The 16,127-nt window shown below is 41.3% G+C and overlaps 1 protein-coding gene across 1 annotated transcript; it reads right to left on the minus strand.

The window, feature by feature from the left end:
- Window positions 1–4,947: 4,947 nt before the first annotated feature.
- Window positions 4,948–13,073, minus strand: anxa5b (annexin A5b). The gene is made up of 13 exons (XM_079219379.1): window positions 12,958–13,073; window positions 12,639–12,682; window positions 9,478–9,553; window positions 8,954–9,048; window positions 8,410–8,523; window positions 8,175–8,265; window positions 7,648–7,727; window positions 7,304–7,354; window positions 6,676–6,769; window positions 6,480–6,575; window positions 6,312–6,370; window positions 5,511–5,633; window positions 4,948–5,376 (listed from the first exon to the last, which is right to left on the minus strand). The coding sequence occupies exons 2-13, from the start codon at window positions 12,639–12,641 to the stop codon at window positions 5,314–5,316; spliced, it is 945 nt and encodes a 314-aa protein (XP_079075505.1). The 5' UTR covers window positions 12,642–12,682; window positions 12,958–13,073; the 3' UTR covers window positions 4,948–5,313.
- Between the last annotated feature and the right edge of the window lie 3,054 nt (window positions 13,074–16,127).

Below are 16,127 nucleotides of genomic sequence, written 5' to 3' on the forward strand. Positions count from 1 at the left end.
TACACCAATAACCTTCCAGAGCCAGAGACACTTTGGCTGTTTCATGCTTATATCAAAAGGTGTAGTGTGTAGGATTTGGTGGCATCAAGTAGCGAGGTTGCAGAGTGCAACCAACTGAAACTTCAGTTATGTTTCGGCAACCAAACTACGACAACGGACTCAGTCAGGTTTATGCGACGAAACCACTTAAGTAAGGTTTAGGAAAAACATGTTGGGCTGAAATAAATATGTAAATTGAATCAAATACGTGCAGAAACAACTTAACAAGAGACCACGTCACATATGTAAAATGCGTCACCAACATAACAACATAACAACACGCCGTTGCCTCTCTCACTTTGGATATGACCTCACCAGTTGTTGTCATAGTTCCAGAGATGAGTTCACATCATAGTCAGTGCAGAGCACATGGCATACGAATGACACACAAAAAACTAGAAAGGCTTTCTTAAATGACGTGCACATAATTTGAACTGACAAAAGAGTAAGTGTGCACAGATACTGGGTTGTAGCCTTGGTAGCATGTTCGCTCATGATGGTGACGTGTGTGTGATTTCCGCCTCTATTAGAATGTTTTTTTAGTGGAATTTGCTTTTAGGTGGAGCTGATATCATCGACACCGCTGTGTTGGCCGCGCCTGCTGATTAAATATCAGTAACCTCCCTGCTCTCACCTTAGTTTTATTTAAAGTAAATCGTAATGTTTTCATGTCTCCCCATTTTTCTTTTTAACCTTTTGACCTCATTCACATTTAAGTCAAATGGCACATACATCAGAAAAGTTCAGCTGGCCTTATAAATAAAATGTATTAGTATGTCATTCGTTCTTTTGAGTTGCCGGTGGACGGTCACGGCCGCCGGAGGGACTTCTCGTCAGGCCAGAGCTTAGAGATGCTCCCTGCTCTAATATACAAGAAGGGCTAAAAGAAGAGATGTTACAGCTTCATCATTGGGGTAAAAGCATCAGGATGTTTGATTTGTTCCAATAAGTCGCCTACTTTATGAGTGAGTTAGATATTCAAAGGAAAAATAAATCTTGCTTGATCAGCTAACATTTACTTTATGATAATATTAACAGAAAAAAAAATCATTCCCTCCAAAAAATCTAATTGTCTTGGCCGGCTCCTCAGATGACGATGCATGATGATCTTAGAGCCAAATGAACTGTTCTTAGACATCAGTCAAGTCAAGTAGGTCTGATGAAATGCACACCTTTATCTCTCATTCTGGTCACTGTCCACTCTCAAATAATGCCAAACTAATGATTACTTATTACTTAACTGCTATTCAAGTAAAATTCATATACTTTTCAAAGCCCCTTCATCGCCCCAAAAAACAACTTTTAACAGGCTGAAATATCCTCATCATCACTTTTAAATTGAATTGGTGGAGTTCACCAATTACACTGTATTTGTTTTCTGTCATGTGTAAAATACTACAGAAGCCCTGTCAAGACAAATACTCTCACTAACCACTAATATCTTAATGCGGTGACGAAATCCCTGAAGGAAAACCCATTATCGCCCACAATCATCATCTCATCTGAGTCATATCTCAGGTATGTGAGTTCTTTTCCCGCTCCTTACCGTTGCGATGGCGGCATGTCTCGTCTTGTCTCTCCTCCTGTCGCAGGGCGGTCGTGTCGATGCTTTACAAACTGAACAACCGCTCGTGAAAGCCCCAGCCTTTGACTCCTCGACTCAAAGTATTAAAACACCTTCTTTTAAAAAGCCCTTTGAGGTTTCAGGCCATTCAAGCAAAAAGCACACAATGTTTTTTATCTGCTCTTCCATCTAACCTGTTCCCAAAGACGAAAAACTAAGAAAGAAGGGTTTCCTGATGAATGAAACAGGTGCAAACATGTTTTATCTGGGGCCTATAATGGTTTGTTGGGGGTCACTTTTTGTTATGTCGACATTCTTCTTGTGCGCATTTAAGACGTCGATGCCAAAGTAGCCAAATAAATCTGATTTGCTACATATATTCCATTTAAAATATACAAGATGTGGAGCTTCAATCAAAAGAAACAGGAAAACGTGACAGAATTACAAGACACAATCTGATGGTTGGATATTTGGAGAAAAAGCGGACGTTTAAGTCACATGCTTCATGTCTGTCAATTATTCATCAAATAAATATCCATTGCACTTTGTTGCATTTTTAACATGTTTTAAATGTGCATGAACAGGTGGATAGGAACACACATCATGCCAGCCAGCTCCTCGTCCTCACATTCCCTTGCATGTTTTGTCTCCCTGCCGTCTACTTTTGTCGGTTCAGATCCCACCACTCCCTGCAGCCAATCCCCATCACCTGATGTTCCACACCCACCTGCACACCTGTTCCCACTTCCCCCATCACCCTCGTAGTATAAACACCGGCCCACTTCCATTCATTCGCTGCCTGATTGTCTATTGTGCTTCAGCCAGAGAGGGTGTTAGTGATGTATTGAGGCGATAACTTTAGGGTTTTAGGAGCGAAAGTCTGGAGTGCCAGAGCAAGCCTTCAGGAATGTGTGTGTTTAGGATTCGTGACAACTTCCACCACCAGATTACTCCCAAATCTACGGCTTTGTGGTCACGACTTCATGTCAGGTCGTGAAAGAAAATCCCCTCTTTCATTTGGAAAAGTTGACAGAAAATTATCCTGAAAGATCTGATGACTGCAGCGTTAGATTCCCATAATTGTCATACTCATCAATCACTCAGTTCTGTCTCCTCCGCATTCGCGTCTCACCATGTAATCTTTTTCTCACAAAACAAAGTATCAGGCTATAGGCAGTGAAGCAGTGGTTTGCACAAATGGTCACGACATTATACAAAAAGAAAATAAGAAACTTGAAAAATCGGATGACATTTTTAATCTTTGCCCCTCGTCTCTGGAAAGAAGCGACACAACATAACTGGTCCTGCTTTCCTTAACACTATTTAGTGTATTCTATCTTTTCTTTTCCTTTTTTCGTTGTATAACATGAAATAACTGTTGTGGAAAATCTCTACGTTGCCAGTTGAAACAGTAAAATAAATGAGAAAGAATAAATTGTCTTGGAACGAAGTTGTCTTTGTCTGTTTATTTCTTGCAAGAAGGAACAAGTCTGTAGGACGATGAACGTCCAGCAGAGAAGTATAAATGCACATTGGTTTTGGGCTCAGTTATATACCATTCCTTAGCACACGAACATGCACAGACAGAGAGCGTGTAAGGGCGGAGGGAAAGGTGACTTCATTGTATTATGGCAGTTAGGGAGAGGAGTACTGTCTTAGGAGGGTGCGAGTTTCCAGGTCTTCAACAGCAGATTCGTGAGTTGAAGGTAAGAGAGGTGTAACTTATAGGCAATCTTGTGTTATTATTACTGAAGCTCAATCAGCATCTGATGGGTTAAACACTGTCATGAACATAGGGCTCCAACTGCCATGTATTTTCACTATGAATTGTTTAGTTGAATAACTGTTTAATCTATAAAAGAGCATAAAATGATGACATCAGACTTTCCTTTAGCACCAAAGCGCATCATATTTCAACCCAAAGACTAGAAACCAAAAGACATTTTTGTTTATTATAATGTTAATCAAAGGAAAGAGGAAAATCCTCAGATCCTCCGATTGAGAAGTTGAAACTATAGAAAGGTCTGACCGTTTTTGTCTTGAAAAAATCATTAAATTATAAATCGACGACGCAAATAGTTGCCGATTACATTGGAACAATGACTTGACTAGTTGTTTCAGCTCTTCATCAGTGCTGAGACACCAGCAGCTGTACGCAGGAGAATAGCATCAAGTTTCAGCAGTTGATATAATTAAAGGACAAACGTTTGCTTCTTTTCTTGGTAATTTAAACGTTTTATAATAGCAACTGTTCTAAACTTGGCTGGAAAACAAAAGCTTCCCAGTCAACTTGAACTTGAACTGCAGTTATGAGTTCATAGCCTCAGTGATGAAGAAGAGGAGAGGCTTTAGATGTCATGAGGGGCTGGGGGAGGGAAACATCAAAACACTCAACGCTCCAGTAAGTACTTCAGATTTGACCTGTAAAGCTGACCGGACACATGCCCACCCAAAAACAGGCAGGGCAGCGAGGTGGGAGGAGTCGAGGGCATTGTTCTTCCTGTGGCTCGAGGTGGCCTGACCCCCACACCCTGCTGTTCGGAGCTTGTTATTGGCTGCTGGTTTCTGCTGTAACAATCAAGGGCAACCGCTTCCGTGAAAAGGATAAGAGAGAGGAGTGAAACAGGACCTGGGATGACCCCTCCTTCAACCCACAATGAAACACACTGAACAAAACATCTTCCTGTGATGTCATTTTACCGTTAACAGTTACCTGATTATTCAGCAGCTGTCGGTTCAGTTTAAGTAAGTGAAGGTCAACCCAAGTAGGGACACTGACTTCAACAGAGAGCCAGTGGCAGATAGAAAGTGACCGAAGAAATACTGACATACGTCTTGAGGCACAATGACTGTAAGATAACACAGAATTAGTATTCAGTTGTTATGCAACACAAGAAACTGAATAGAAAATGTAAGATCTGCTGCAGCTCTTAAAATATGGCTTAAAACTCTGTTGCCACTGCGACTCCAATTATAATGATTCATTTGTTATTGAGAACTTTAATCTGTCGTGAGCAAAGTAAGCATAATGTAGCTCTCAAATAAATGTAATGGAATAGAAAAAAAGAGTAACATAATATAATACATGTGTAAGAGGAGGATAGAGTGCCGTAAGACTGTCTCCTTAAGTATAGTGCACTCAAGTATGCATCACCTCTGTCTTCAACATGGGTGGATTTCTCTCTATGAAAGCTGCTCTATCTCCCTCTAGTGGCAATGAGAGGACAGTGCATGTTCAACAGAAATCAAAAGGGTGGACAACATGTACTTGTACAACATGTACTTGTACTGTGTCTACAGGACAGGAGCGGTACCGAGACACAGCAGAGACGAGAAAAGATGGGTTATCAGTTTAAATGTTTATTACTGCATATAATGTTTCTGCCATACTAAGTAGTGCAAACAAAACAAGTGTAGACTTGAGCTTTCATATTACGAATGAATGATATATATTTGTCATATTGAAGATGTTAGTCGGCCAAAAGCTGCAGGAAGTGTTAGCGACCTTTCAAAGACATTATTTGGAGTCATAGTTTAAAAAGACCTGATGGGCCGTCGCTCACGCACAAGAACATGTTGTTGTTGTTGTTTTGGACTTGTGTGTTTGCTTCTTGTTTCAGTGACCCGAAGGCCCAAAAAAAAAAAAAAGAAGTCAGACAGAGAAGAGGCACTTCAGGTGTGGTCCCTGTTGTATTGCTTGTTGCCCCTGGTTACTGATCATCTCCACCACAGAGCAATAGAAGGGCCTTTCGGTAGTCGCCGCCGGTATCTCCCTGTAACAAGCACACACAGAAATAAAGAAAAGAAAGCGTCATAGGAGTATGGAAACTTATATTCAGTAACTGTGTCTCTGTGTGTGTGTCGTGCAGTGGGTTTGTTTATCCCGAGTGTGTGTGTGTGTGTGTACCTTGATCATGGAAAACAGAGAGCAGGCAAACAACTTCCTGAACTCAGTTCTGATTGCCAACAAGTCCACCTCACTGCGAGTCACCATCACTCTGATCAGGGTGTTATCGTCAGTTCCTAGACCCTGCAACCACAAACACACCATGACTGGATGCTTAATGAATGTAGAACGATCATCTGAGAGCACAGGATACTGTAAATATGTATCAATGCTTCATGTGCGCCTGGATACAGATCTACATTGTTTGACAAATGTGCTCCATGTGACCATCTTTTGGCCACTTGGGGGAACAGCTGAAACACAACGCTGACTCATCATCCCCTTTTTAAAGTTATGGTATGTTGAACATGTTGGCAAACCGTTGCTTATCTAAACATCCCAAAGTTATGGAACAGCGTCCGTGTTCATTTGGAGTTATGTTTCTGGCCCCCTGGTCAATGCACAGTTGTTTTGAGAGCTTTGTCTCTGCGTATGAGCACAACAAAGCAGTAAAGTTACAGACCGGCTAAACTACAAGCAGTTTTTACCCCGAGATCTTGATTAATTTAAAATTGACATTCAAATTGGAAAAGGTTTTTTAGCAGATGGGTTGAAAATAAACAACCTCAACATGCGAGTTGAGCGTTTCCCACCACTTTCAAAAGTTTGAAAAACTTTTCAAAATGACGACATGAATTGAGACTTTTTCTTAAGCAGCTATGGATTGCATTTTGCGGGTGTTATAATGGGAAATTACAACTACTGTTATAATGGTCAAACATAGCAATGATTACACTTCATCTACTCTTTTTATTGTCTTACCTTCATTGCATAGTACAGAGTCTCAGCAAAATAGGCTGGAACACTCCTGGCACACTTCACTTTATAGAGAAAAACAGGACAGACGATTGAGAACGTGTCGTTATTATTCATTCAAGGTCGTCACCGCCTCTCAAGAAGCAACAGAACCAGCCTGCAGTAGTTTCGTACCGACGGCCAGAAGCAGATCCTCCAGGCCTCCAGACGTTTCCCTCTTGATGCTCTCCTCCATCTCATATCCAGCCAGCTTCATGTAGGCATCAAATACTGAAACACACAGGTTGAGAATTAGTTTGGATATTATGTGAAGCTCCCCCCGAATAATTGTAAGAGGCTCTGTAACTCTGACTGCAACTCTTAGACGAACCTTTCCTGAGATGTTCTGCACTCCGGTTTCCCAGGATGGTGACAAACGTTTGTTCATCAGTCCCGAACTTCTGCTCCCCTGCCTTGAAGAGAACCTGCGACCACAGAAACACATCGACTCAACTTTGAGGTGCTGAAGTTTTTATACTTCTGCTTCACTACATTTCAGAGGGAAGTATAGTAGTTTTTAATGAATATGTGCTGAAGAGGAATGAGTTCAGCTCTCAGAGCTCAGAGAGGATCAGTGATACTAATGATAGAAAGAGCAAAAACGCGTTCATACAGAAGTTATTCTGGAGCAGAAATCATTCAGCAAAGAGGCAGCAAGATCTAGAAAAATGTATGATCCGCACCATACAGAACCGCTTCACAGTGTCTTGTCTGTATTTTTAATCTCGTTTAAATTCAACCAAGAAGTTTCAGGGGAGATTTTACTCGCTCCCTCCACAAGGAATCTTCATAACGTTATTACAGATCAGCTGTGCGCAACACACACACACACGCTTCAAAGCCTAGCATTTAGATCCTATCAACAAACATGTGACAGTCAGACCCTCAGACAAGAAGACAAGAGCGCCATTGATAGTGAAGAGCAGAAATATTCTCCAGTGTTTAAATAACCGACTTACCTGAGCATCAGCCTCAATGGTTTGCTGCTGGATCCCTGTTGGCCTGTTTGCCTGAGGAGACACAAAACATCTCTGTTAGAGAGGCGACGAGGAGAGTAGAGGATACAAAGCCAGAGAAGAAGAAGAGGAGGAGAAGAGAGAGTAAAGGTGAGGAGACTAGGACAGAGAAGAAGAGGAGAAGAGAAACGGATTGAGTAAAGGAGAGGATACCAGGCCAGAGCAGAGCAGAAGAGAGGAGAGGAGGGGAGACAAGGACATAGAAGAGGAGACAAGGACAGAAGAGACAAGGACAGAGGAGAGGAGACAAGGACAGAAGAGACAAGGACAGAGGAGAGGAGATTTACCTGCAGCAAAATAACCAGAAGTCTCTTGAAGTGACCTGAAGTGTCCCCAGATATATCTTCCTCCAGGTCGTCGTCATACTCTGAGAAACACAAGAAACACGCATGTTCAAGTTTTCTTTTACACCTGCTCGTTAAAAAGGTTTCCCAGTTTATTGTCACTTGTGTTGTCCATCTTTAGAAAACATCTGCTGATCAGATTCATCTTTTCTACATGCATCTTAGAACACAGAAATGGATTTAATTTTGCATAGCACAAACTTCGCTGTGTATAATTAAAGTTTAGCTACAATAAATAAAACTTGATCGGCGTGACTCTAAAAAGTTAAAGCATCTGCAGTTTCACTTTATTCCCTGTTGTGAATCACTGTTTGTGAGAGCCATTCATAAAAACAATACATATTTGTAAATATTTGTTCTGTCATTTAAGTTGCAGATGAGAACTTTTTCTGTAGTTTCATTGTAGAATATTTATTAACACGGACCAATCACGACTTCTGCATCCTGCAGTACGTGTGTGTGAGCGTTACCTGTTCTATACGCAGCGACTATGTCCTTCACCTGCTCAGGTGTTCTGGAGGCGAGGATCTCCACGAGGACCTTCTCGTCGGTTCCTGCACCCTACAGGTCAAAGAGGGGAAACGGTCTGATGAAACGACAGTTGAGATCCCAGCTGCTCAGACAGCTGACATGCATGTTTCTACTGTACTCCGAAGCTCTCCTGCTACAGCACGTACGGGCCTTCCTCTCATCCGCAGCACTTACCTTGATGGCGTTGCGGAGCAACGTCACGTCATAGGTGAGGGGCGGGGTCAATAGTCCCACAATCAGGGTCTCAAATTTGCCACCCAGCTCTCCCTTCAGCCGATCTACCAGATCCTGTCATGAGGATACAACATGTACTTTAATTAAATGCTGCACATTGACTAAATGTACGTATGTTGCAGTGCAGCTGTATTATTTTAAGATTAGATTAGATATTTCCTTTATTAGTCCCGCAGTGGGGAAATGTGCAGGATTACAGCAACAAATGGGTAAAGTGCACACAAGAGACATAGTAAAACTAAAATTAAATGTAATATAAATAAACAGTAAAACAGTAATACAAATAAAAACAGTAAAAGTAAAGAATGCGTAATAACAATATTATATATAGACAGAATAGAAATGTATTTATATTGCACTTCGACATGTTTGTACTTTAGAGTATACAGTAGTTTGTTTGAAGCATACAGAGGCCTTTATTTTATTTTATTGAAGCTCTAATGTGTGTGTTCATGTGGTTTGACAGCTGTTAAGGTGGTCCAACCGTTCCAAACAGCGTTTTGAAGGCGGTCTTGATCTGCTGCCTCTGGGCGTTGTTGCGAGCCACCAACAGCTCCAAGATGGCGTCCTCATTGGTCCCTACGACAGAAAGCACCATGGTTACCCAGCCAAGCAGCAAAGACACAAAACAGTGACTATGCTCGGTCAAGGCGGTTTCTTGATTACAACTATTTTACCCACATAATTACAGCCTCCAGTCGAGGTCAGATGATGTTTTTTTTGCCCCCTCACAGTGACTCAACTTGCATCTCCGCTAGTGTGTTTATGACTCACTGCTGTCTTGGTGGAGTGAATACTACAAAGAGGAACTCCCAAAAAAACGCTCTCTCATTGGTCGGTTGGAGTTGTACTACTGACTGACACCTTTGACGTATCCAATGACAGATAGATGTGTACACACTCTCTCTCACACACACACACACACACACACACACACACACACACACACACACACACACACACACACACACACACACACACACACACACACACACACAAGCATCTTACCCATCCCTTTCATGGCCTTGTACAGGACCTCAGCATCTTCAGTGGCATTGAAGTTTCTGCTGGCTTTTACGGAGGCCTGCAACAAGGAAGAAATGGACAGTTTTTAAGACAATTTGTTTTTAATTTCTCAAAGCTAATATCGCCATGTACACGATTTATGCACGTCTATAGTTTATGTCTCAATACATTAAAATGTTCTTCCAGCTGCAACATTATCTTCTTCTTCTTGTTTGAGTAGTAAAGAAATAATAACTCCTTCGTTAATGCATCTGGACCCAGTGGCTTAGATGTCTCTTCATGTGGGATACTTCGGCAGCAACAATATTCATGCATGCTAAACCTTTCTGTAAACAAGTGGGTACTTTAGTAGAGACACTTATTCATCCAAAGAACATCCTTTTGCTGTGGCTTCTTATTAGATATAAACCTTGCAGGCTACACTTCAAATCAATCTGTAGTTCCATGCTTACGTTCATACCATATTCACTTCATATCATGGCAACATTCTTTAAACAATCTCTAGATTTACGCTTGCAACAGATTTAATTTCATCAAAGACTCTGCTCCTTAATAGAATTACAGAACACACTTAATCAATCTTAATATTCATGATTGAGTACAAACTGTACGTATAAAACACGTCTCTGATTTGTTATGTGCATACTATTCGCTCGTCTGAGACTTTCAGATGCACCGAATGATTTAATGACTTACAGGCGTTATGAAAATACATGCAGATGTGCACACGAGCTCTCACATCACACTCTGTTTCATGAACAGAATGTTCCCACATTGTAGTTTTATATCCAGCGATTCTCCAGCGATTCGAACACAGCGGATTATCAGGCGAATCATTGTTCTGAATGTGCAGCAAGCGTTTCAAACCGGTAGACTGATCGATAATGAGGGCCCTGAACTTGTGATAAGGCGGAAAAACATTAACTTTAAGATTGATTTTTAGAAGAAAAAAATCTGTAACTCATGCTTCACTCAATCCAGGCACTCCCTAAAACTGTTATACATTAACAATACGATAGCCAAATGATTGCTTCTTTTTTTTCCAGGGGGAGGGATGTTTAGAGAGGAAAACCGCGGGAATGTCTCTGGAATTCTGACCCTGAAACTCTGTAGGAAAAAAAAAAAGGAGTTGTGGGACGTCCAAAAACAAGTCGGCGTTAAACAACCAGGATTCTGTCTTTTGCAGCAGGAAGGAACGCCAAAATGTCCACAAGCTCTCATTCCTCATAAACGCACTCATCCCCACAAGATAAACTAAATCTAATCAACATGCAGACAGCTGCTCGGACAAACAGCTGAACAATGAGATATTTAGGACAGCAACACAACGCAGTTCAGTTCAACTGGAATGTAAGACGCAGTTTTAGCTCTTATAGCGAGGGATACGTTGTGAGGAGCGAGCTCAGACATGACCGGAGGGAGGGCTGTCACAACTGGCATCTCACTGGCATTTAAAGCACAGACAATGACAACAAACAATACACAATACATGCAGCCCTGCTTGTATAAAGGGATGTCCCCTATCCTATTATTACATTATTATTAACTGTGCAATTACCGTCTATATTGAGCTTTTACAGATTAATGGCCGTCATTATTCTATATTTTTCATAGTCAACAAATAGAGTTTTCCCTTCATGTTTGTGGCGCTTGTGAGGACCCGGAGGTGCTACCTTCTGTATCTTTTATTTGGGAATTCAAAGTGTGTACATTGTTAAATGTATTATTACAAGTTACATTAAAAAAAAGTGGATATTCATATTTTTAAATTCAAGTGTCCTTAACTTTGACCAGCGTAAATACAAACAGTGATGATGGACTTTGCCGTGAAGTAGGAGACATCGTGTGTCTAGTAGTTAAACTTGTGAAAATACTTTGAGAATCAGAATGTTTCAACAAGGAAGGAGAAGAAGAAGAAGAAGAAGAAGAAGAAGAAGAAGAAGAAGAAGAAGAAGAAGAAGATGCAATTTCATCAACAAACTAAGGTAAATGGACTTTTTTTGTGGAAAAACCATACGAGACAAGTTATTATTGAAACGAGAGAATATTAATATGTCCTAAAACATGTCAGGAGGGGATTTTTAAATGTTTGACGATCATCCTTTTACAGTTTTCTCCATCAGAAGAAATTCTTTAAAAATTAGGAGATGCATGTGGAGATAAACAGCTGTTTTTAAATGCATAAAAGATGACTGGATTAATCATATTTGGAAAGTTTTCCAGAATTTCCCTCTCAGGATCTTTGGGGTGGTGAGGCTAACATTCCTTCCTAGTGAAGACTTTTACAAAAACAAAAGAGGAAAATGTATCAGTGCTTTAAAAAAGACAATCGGTTCCTAAAACTGGCGTAAGTATTGTATTTCTTGGACACTTGGGTGTACGATGTGTGGGACTGACTCAATAAACCATGTCATTCTGTGTAACAGAGTGTGTGGCTCCTTAATGTGCTCTTAAGCTCCACCCTGACAAAAGAAAGAGTTTCCCCTTTAAGAGAGAAAGCCTGGCTATAAACTTCAGGCTAGACGTGGAAATGGGAAATGGGTGTTTTTAAAACAGAGGGCGCTGGAGAGACAGAGACCCACCCGACTGGAAAAAAGCCCACATGAGTCATATGATAAACTTCTCAACTTCCCCAAATGTAACCCCTAACAGCATTAACACACACAAACTGCAATGTTCAGTAAAAATGTTCATTTGATAACTTCTACGTAAAAGAAACTAAATAAAAAGCAACAACTTACTCTTTGAAGGGTTTAAAAGCTCACACACACTTCCCTTTATCGTAAACAGACTTACTGCCACATCATCTACATTCATTAAAGATGTATGGGCTTCTGTGTTCAGGGTAAACTTATACTTTTCTTGCATTTCATCAATAGTGAATTCACCTTCACATTTTGTGAACTCCAACCTAGTGATAGATAATAACCTAAGCCTTACATAGTGTTGATAAAAGGGGGCGTCGTCTTAGAGTAAAGAGGGTCGTAAACACTTATGAGTCGCATATTTGCATAAATAACGGTTTTTTGTTGTTGTAAAGACCACGGGAACTTCACCATTGTAATCATCCGTTTAATATAACATGGACGCGTTTCTTTAAATCGACCTCTAAAAAAAAAAGATGTGAAGCGAAGATGACTCACCATTTTGGAAGTCTTTGGCTTTTTATTCTGGGGAATAAGAAGATCTGTTGGAGAAGGGAAGAAGGTTATTGAGCAACAAAACATAACAAAATACCAAAACCAGATGCATTTACTTCAAACATCTGCAATAAACTTCTTTCTCCGGGTAGTTATCCGGTGTCCTGAGTGCATATCTTTTTATAGTGCAACCGAGCTGTCAGGCGGACCTGACCTGCGCCTCCTTTGTCTGCAGGTCGACCCCTGACCGTCCATGTCGGATGCTGCTGAACTGTTAAGTGGAGTCAATAACGAAACAAATGTTTTTTGCGTTGAAACTTACCGCCGAGTAGCAGCCGTCAGATGAAGCTCGGAGAGCGGAAAAATACAGCCGGGTTAGAGAGACGAGAGGTGGAGAAGAAGGAGAAAATCCCACCGGCTGCGCTCGTGAGTGTGCCACACCCCGGTACAGAGTCCGGAGGAGGGTCCGTGCTCCTGAAGCACTCTGGGAAATGTTGTTCCATGTGTCCCGAAGAGAAACAGTTTTATTTTTCTTGTTTATTTAAATGTAATTTCCGAATGAACAGAAAGTTGATCTTCTCAGATACTATATGAGAAGTAGGGCTGCAGCACAATTTGCCTTACCAAATGTAAACGCACTCATTATACAGAGTGCTCCAATGTCAGAATAATAGCCTATAATACCACTGGATTATAATGTGTAACATCAGAGCTGCCAACTTTTCAAAAAACCTTGGAGTGAGATTTTGTGATTGTGACCAAAATTTAGCTGCGCACGCAACCATACACGTTGGTGGCTCAAATATCAGGAAATTTGAATTAATTTGGCGTTGTACCCATGTTGTACCCTGCATTTTGGTGGTTTGTGGGGCCTAAAGTCGTTGATAGGGGCGGCCTACTGGAGATGGACAACATTGGTTACATTCTGTGAAGCAAAGACATAGCTGATGGTCCACCCCCAGGACATTTTAGTTTAAGTAGATGTTATTTCATGCATTCTAGTGGATTTTTAGGTGTGGTAAAGCTAAAGATGTAGCCTGGTACCAGCCAAACTTACCCCCGCCCAACAGTTGTCAGCTGTCAGCTGTGTATACGCAGGAAGTCACAGAAAAAAGTACTTCCTCTTAGTTCCGAACTTTTGTTTACTTGTAGTTTACAGATCATGTTTGGATTTATTATATGTGTTTATAAATATATATTTATTTTGCTGTCAGATCTAAGAGCCAATCAGATCTCTGATGTGGCGACAGCCAGGCGTTTCCCATCATGCACTGGGCCACGCAGTCGTTTGAAAGCAACTGCGGCGGCTGACTCTGAAATCGACAGCGACTTGGTCTTGTGAGAGTATCGTTGACCATGGATGCATGACGTCAGAGCAAGTCGGGAGCAAGTCGGACACAAATCTAACCGGCATGCATTGCGCGCCGATCGCCGCCGATCGATTCTGCGCAGAACTGGCTCATCTCGAACGAGCCTAGTAACGTAATCAACCACGTCACCAAAAGAGCGCTTGGGAACCACATGTCATTAATATGAGGGGCCGTTTAGGCCATAACTATTGAGACACTCTCACACATACTAATGAAATGCTCTTACACTCACTACTGAAACACTTACACATACATACATACTCTGTAAACCTATGCACGCTCATATATAAAACACTATTGTTGAACATTTATACATTCATAACTGAATCTCTTGCATATGATTACAAAGATATAAAAAGTTTAGATACATGTGCGGCTGATCCGCGCTGAAACGGTCTCATTAATTCTAGCCAGAAGTCAGTCATCTCGATAACTCTTCAGAAGGGTTAATAATCGAGCACTGACACCACGATGTTCTAACAGTACAATGGCAAATAAACTCAGAGAAACCTCTTTTTATTTATCTGCTGAGAAGCAGGAGATGATCTTGAAGGCATATAAGGAAGTCAATACCGTAGTCATTCACAGCAAACGCGTTGCGAATATTCCAAAGTTTTTGCAACGTTGTTGCCGTGAACGCAACCTTAACAGCGACCCCACTGCGAGACATTAGCGTCGCAAATATATCAAGTTAAATGTGTCAGTGTTGGGAAAATGTATCGGCAAATTTTAAGTGCTTCATCACTAAATAAACGTAAGAATAGCGCGGCCTGCAGCGGCTGATAGTCTATGTCTGAGACGGGCGATCAGCTGCGCCTGTGGTGATCAGTGTCCGCGGCTCGAGAAGCTCTCGTAAATAAATCATTCCTTGCCGGCAAAATCTATATCGCCGCGTACAGGAAGTCATGATAATGTAAAGGATGGATCCTGGCGATCTGAAAGAACTCTCTCCCCATAAAACTAATATAACTAATATTGCTCCTTTATCAATGAGGAAGTGAGCTGCCTTTTTTTATCCGGTGGGAGTGGCCAGTTTATCCAGTGAATTTCAGTAAGCCTGCCCGGGAGCAGGTTTAAATTTTTGGCTGTGTTGCTATGGTGATTAATCTCAGCTTGCTTCGAGAAACCGAGAAAGCCTGACCTACGTCATCTTATCCTGACAATTAGCCCGCTAACTCACTATGCCAGGTACGAGAAACAGGGCCCAGATTGAGAGACGGTTGTTTTTTTTGGTCATCAAGCTCTCTAAAACATCTCTCTTCTCCTGGGTCTTGCTGTAATGGCAATTGATTTTCCCAAGGGGCCACATGAGAAATTTGGACCGTTGTGGAGGGCGAACCAATAGTCTGAATTTAATTCAATTAACTCAATATGAATGTTATTACTTTATTAAAAAACTGTAAATTACATTGTTTTGAGCTGATACTGGTAAGAATACATGTTACAATAAGGCTATGAAAATAAGTTAACAAAAATGTAAACCGTACATTAAATATGTATGTTAAAGACCAGCAATTTATTAACTTAACTGAACTTATAAAACATCAAAAGCAATAAGTGCTTTTGATGTTTTCCAGTTCAGTTCAGTTGTTCTTACTCAGTGAGAAAAGTCCAGTCTGTGTTGGCTTGAACAAGAGCATGAAGTCTGGTTGAATGAGGTGGAGATGTGACAGCTGACAGGTATCAGTGAGAGAGGATCTGATCTGTTGAACTTCATCACTAGAATGTTTGTTCTCATGTAGGTAGATCCAAAGAGAACCAACATCTTCTGATTATCTTTCCTCATGTGAGAAACGTTCTCCTCTTTGAGAGAAGAGTGAAGATCCTGACTTAAAGTGCTCTGCCATAGTGGATCAGACCGCAGGTCAGATCCGCGGCGGCTTTGCACGATTCATTTTCAATCTGGAGGCGGAGACTGCAGCGCGAGGCTCCTTGGGAGGCGGGGGTCTCGCGACAGAAACTGCAGAACAATACGCTTTCACTTCAGTCTCCAAGTCGGCAAGACTGCCCGTAGAGAGGCTGCATAAGCGCGTGCGCGCACACATAAATAAATCGCCTTCAAATTAAAAGCAGTGCCGTTTGTATTGCATGCATGGCGTGCACCTTATTTGTTTATTTTTCA

Source organism: Taurulus bubalis (assembly GCF_910589615.1).
Source record: "Taurulus bubalis genome assembly, chromosome: 6".
Lineage (NCBI taxonomy): Eukaryota > Metazoa > Chordata > Actinopteri > Perciformes > Cottidae > Taurulus > Taurulus bubalis.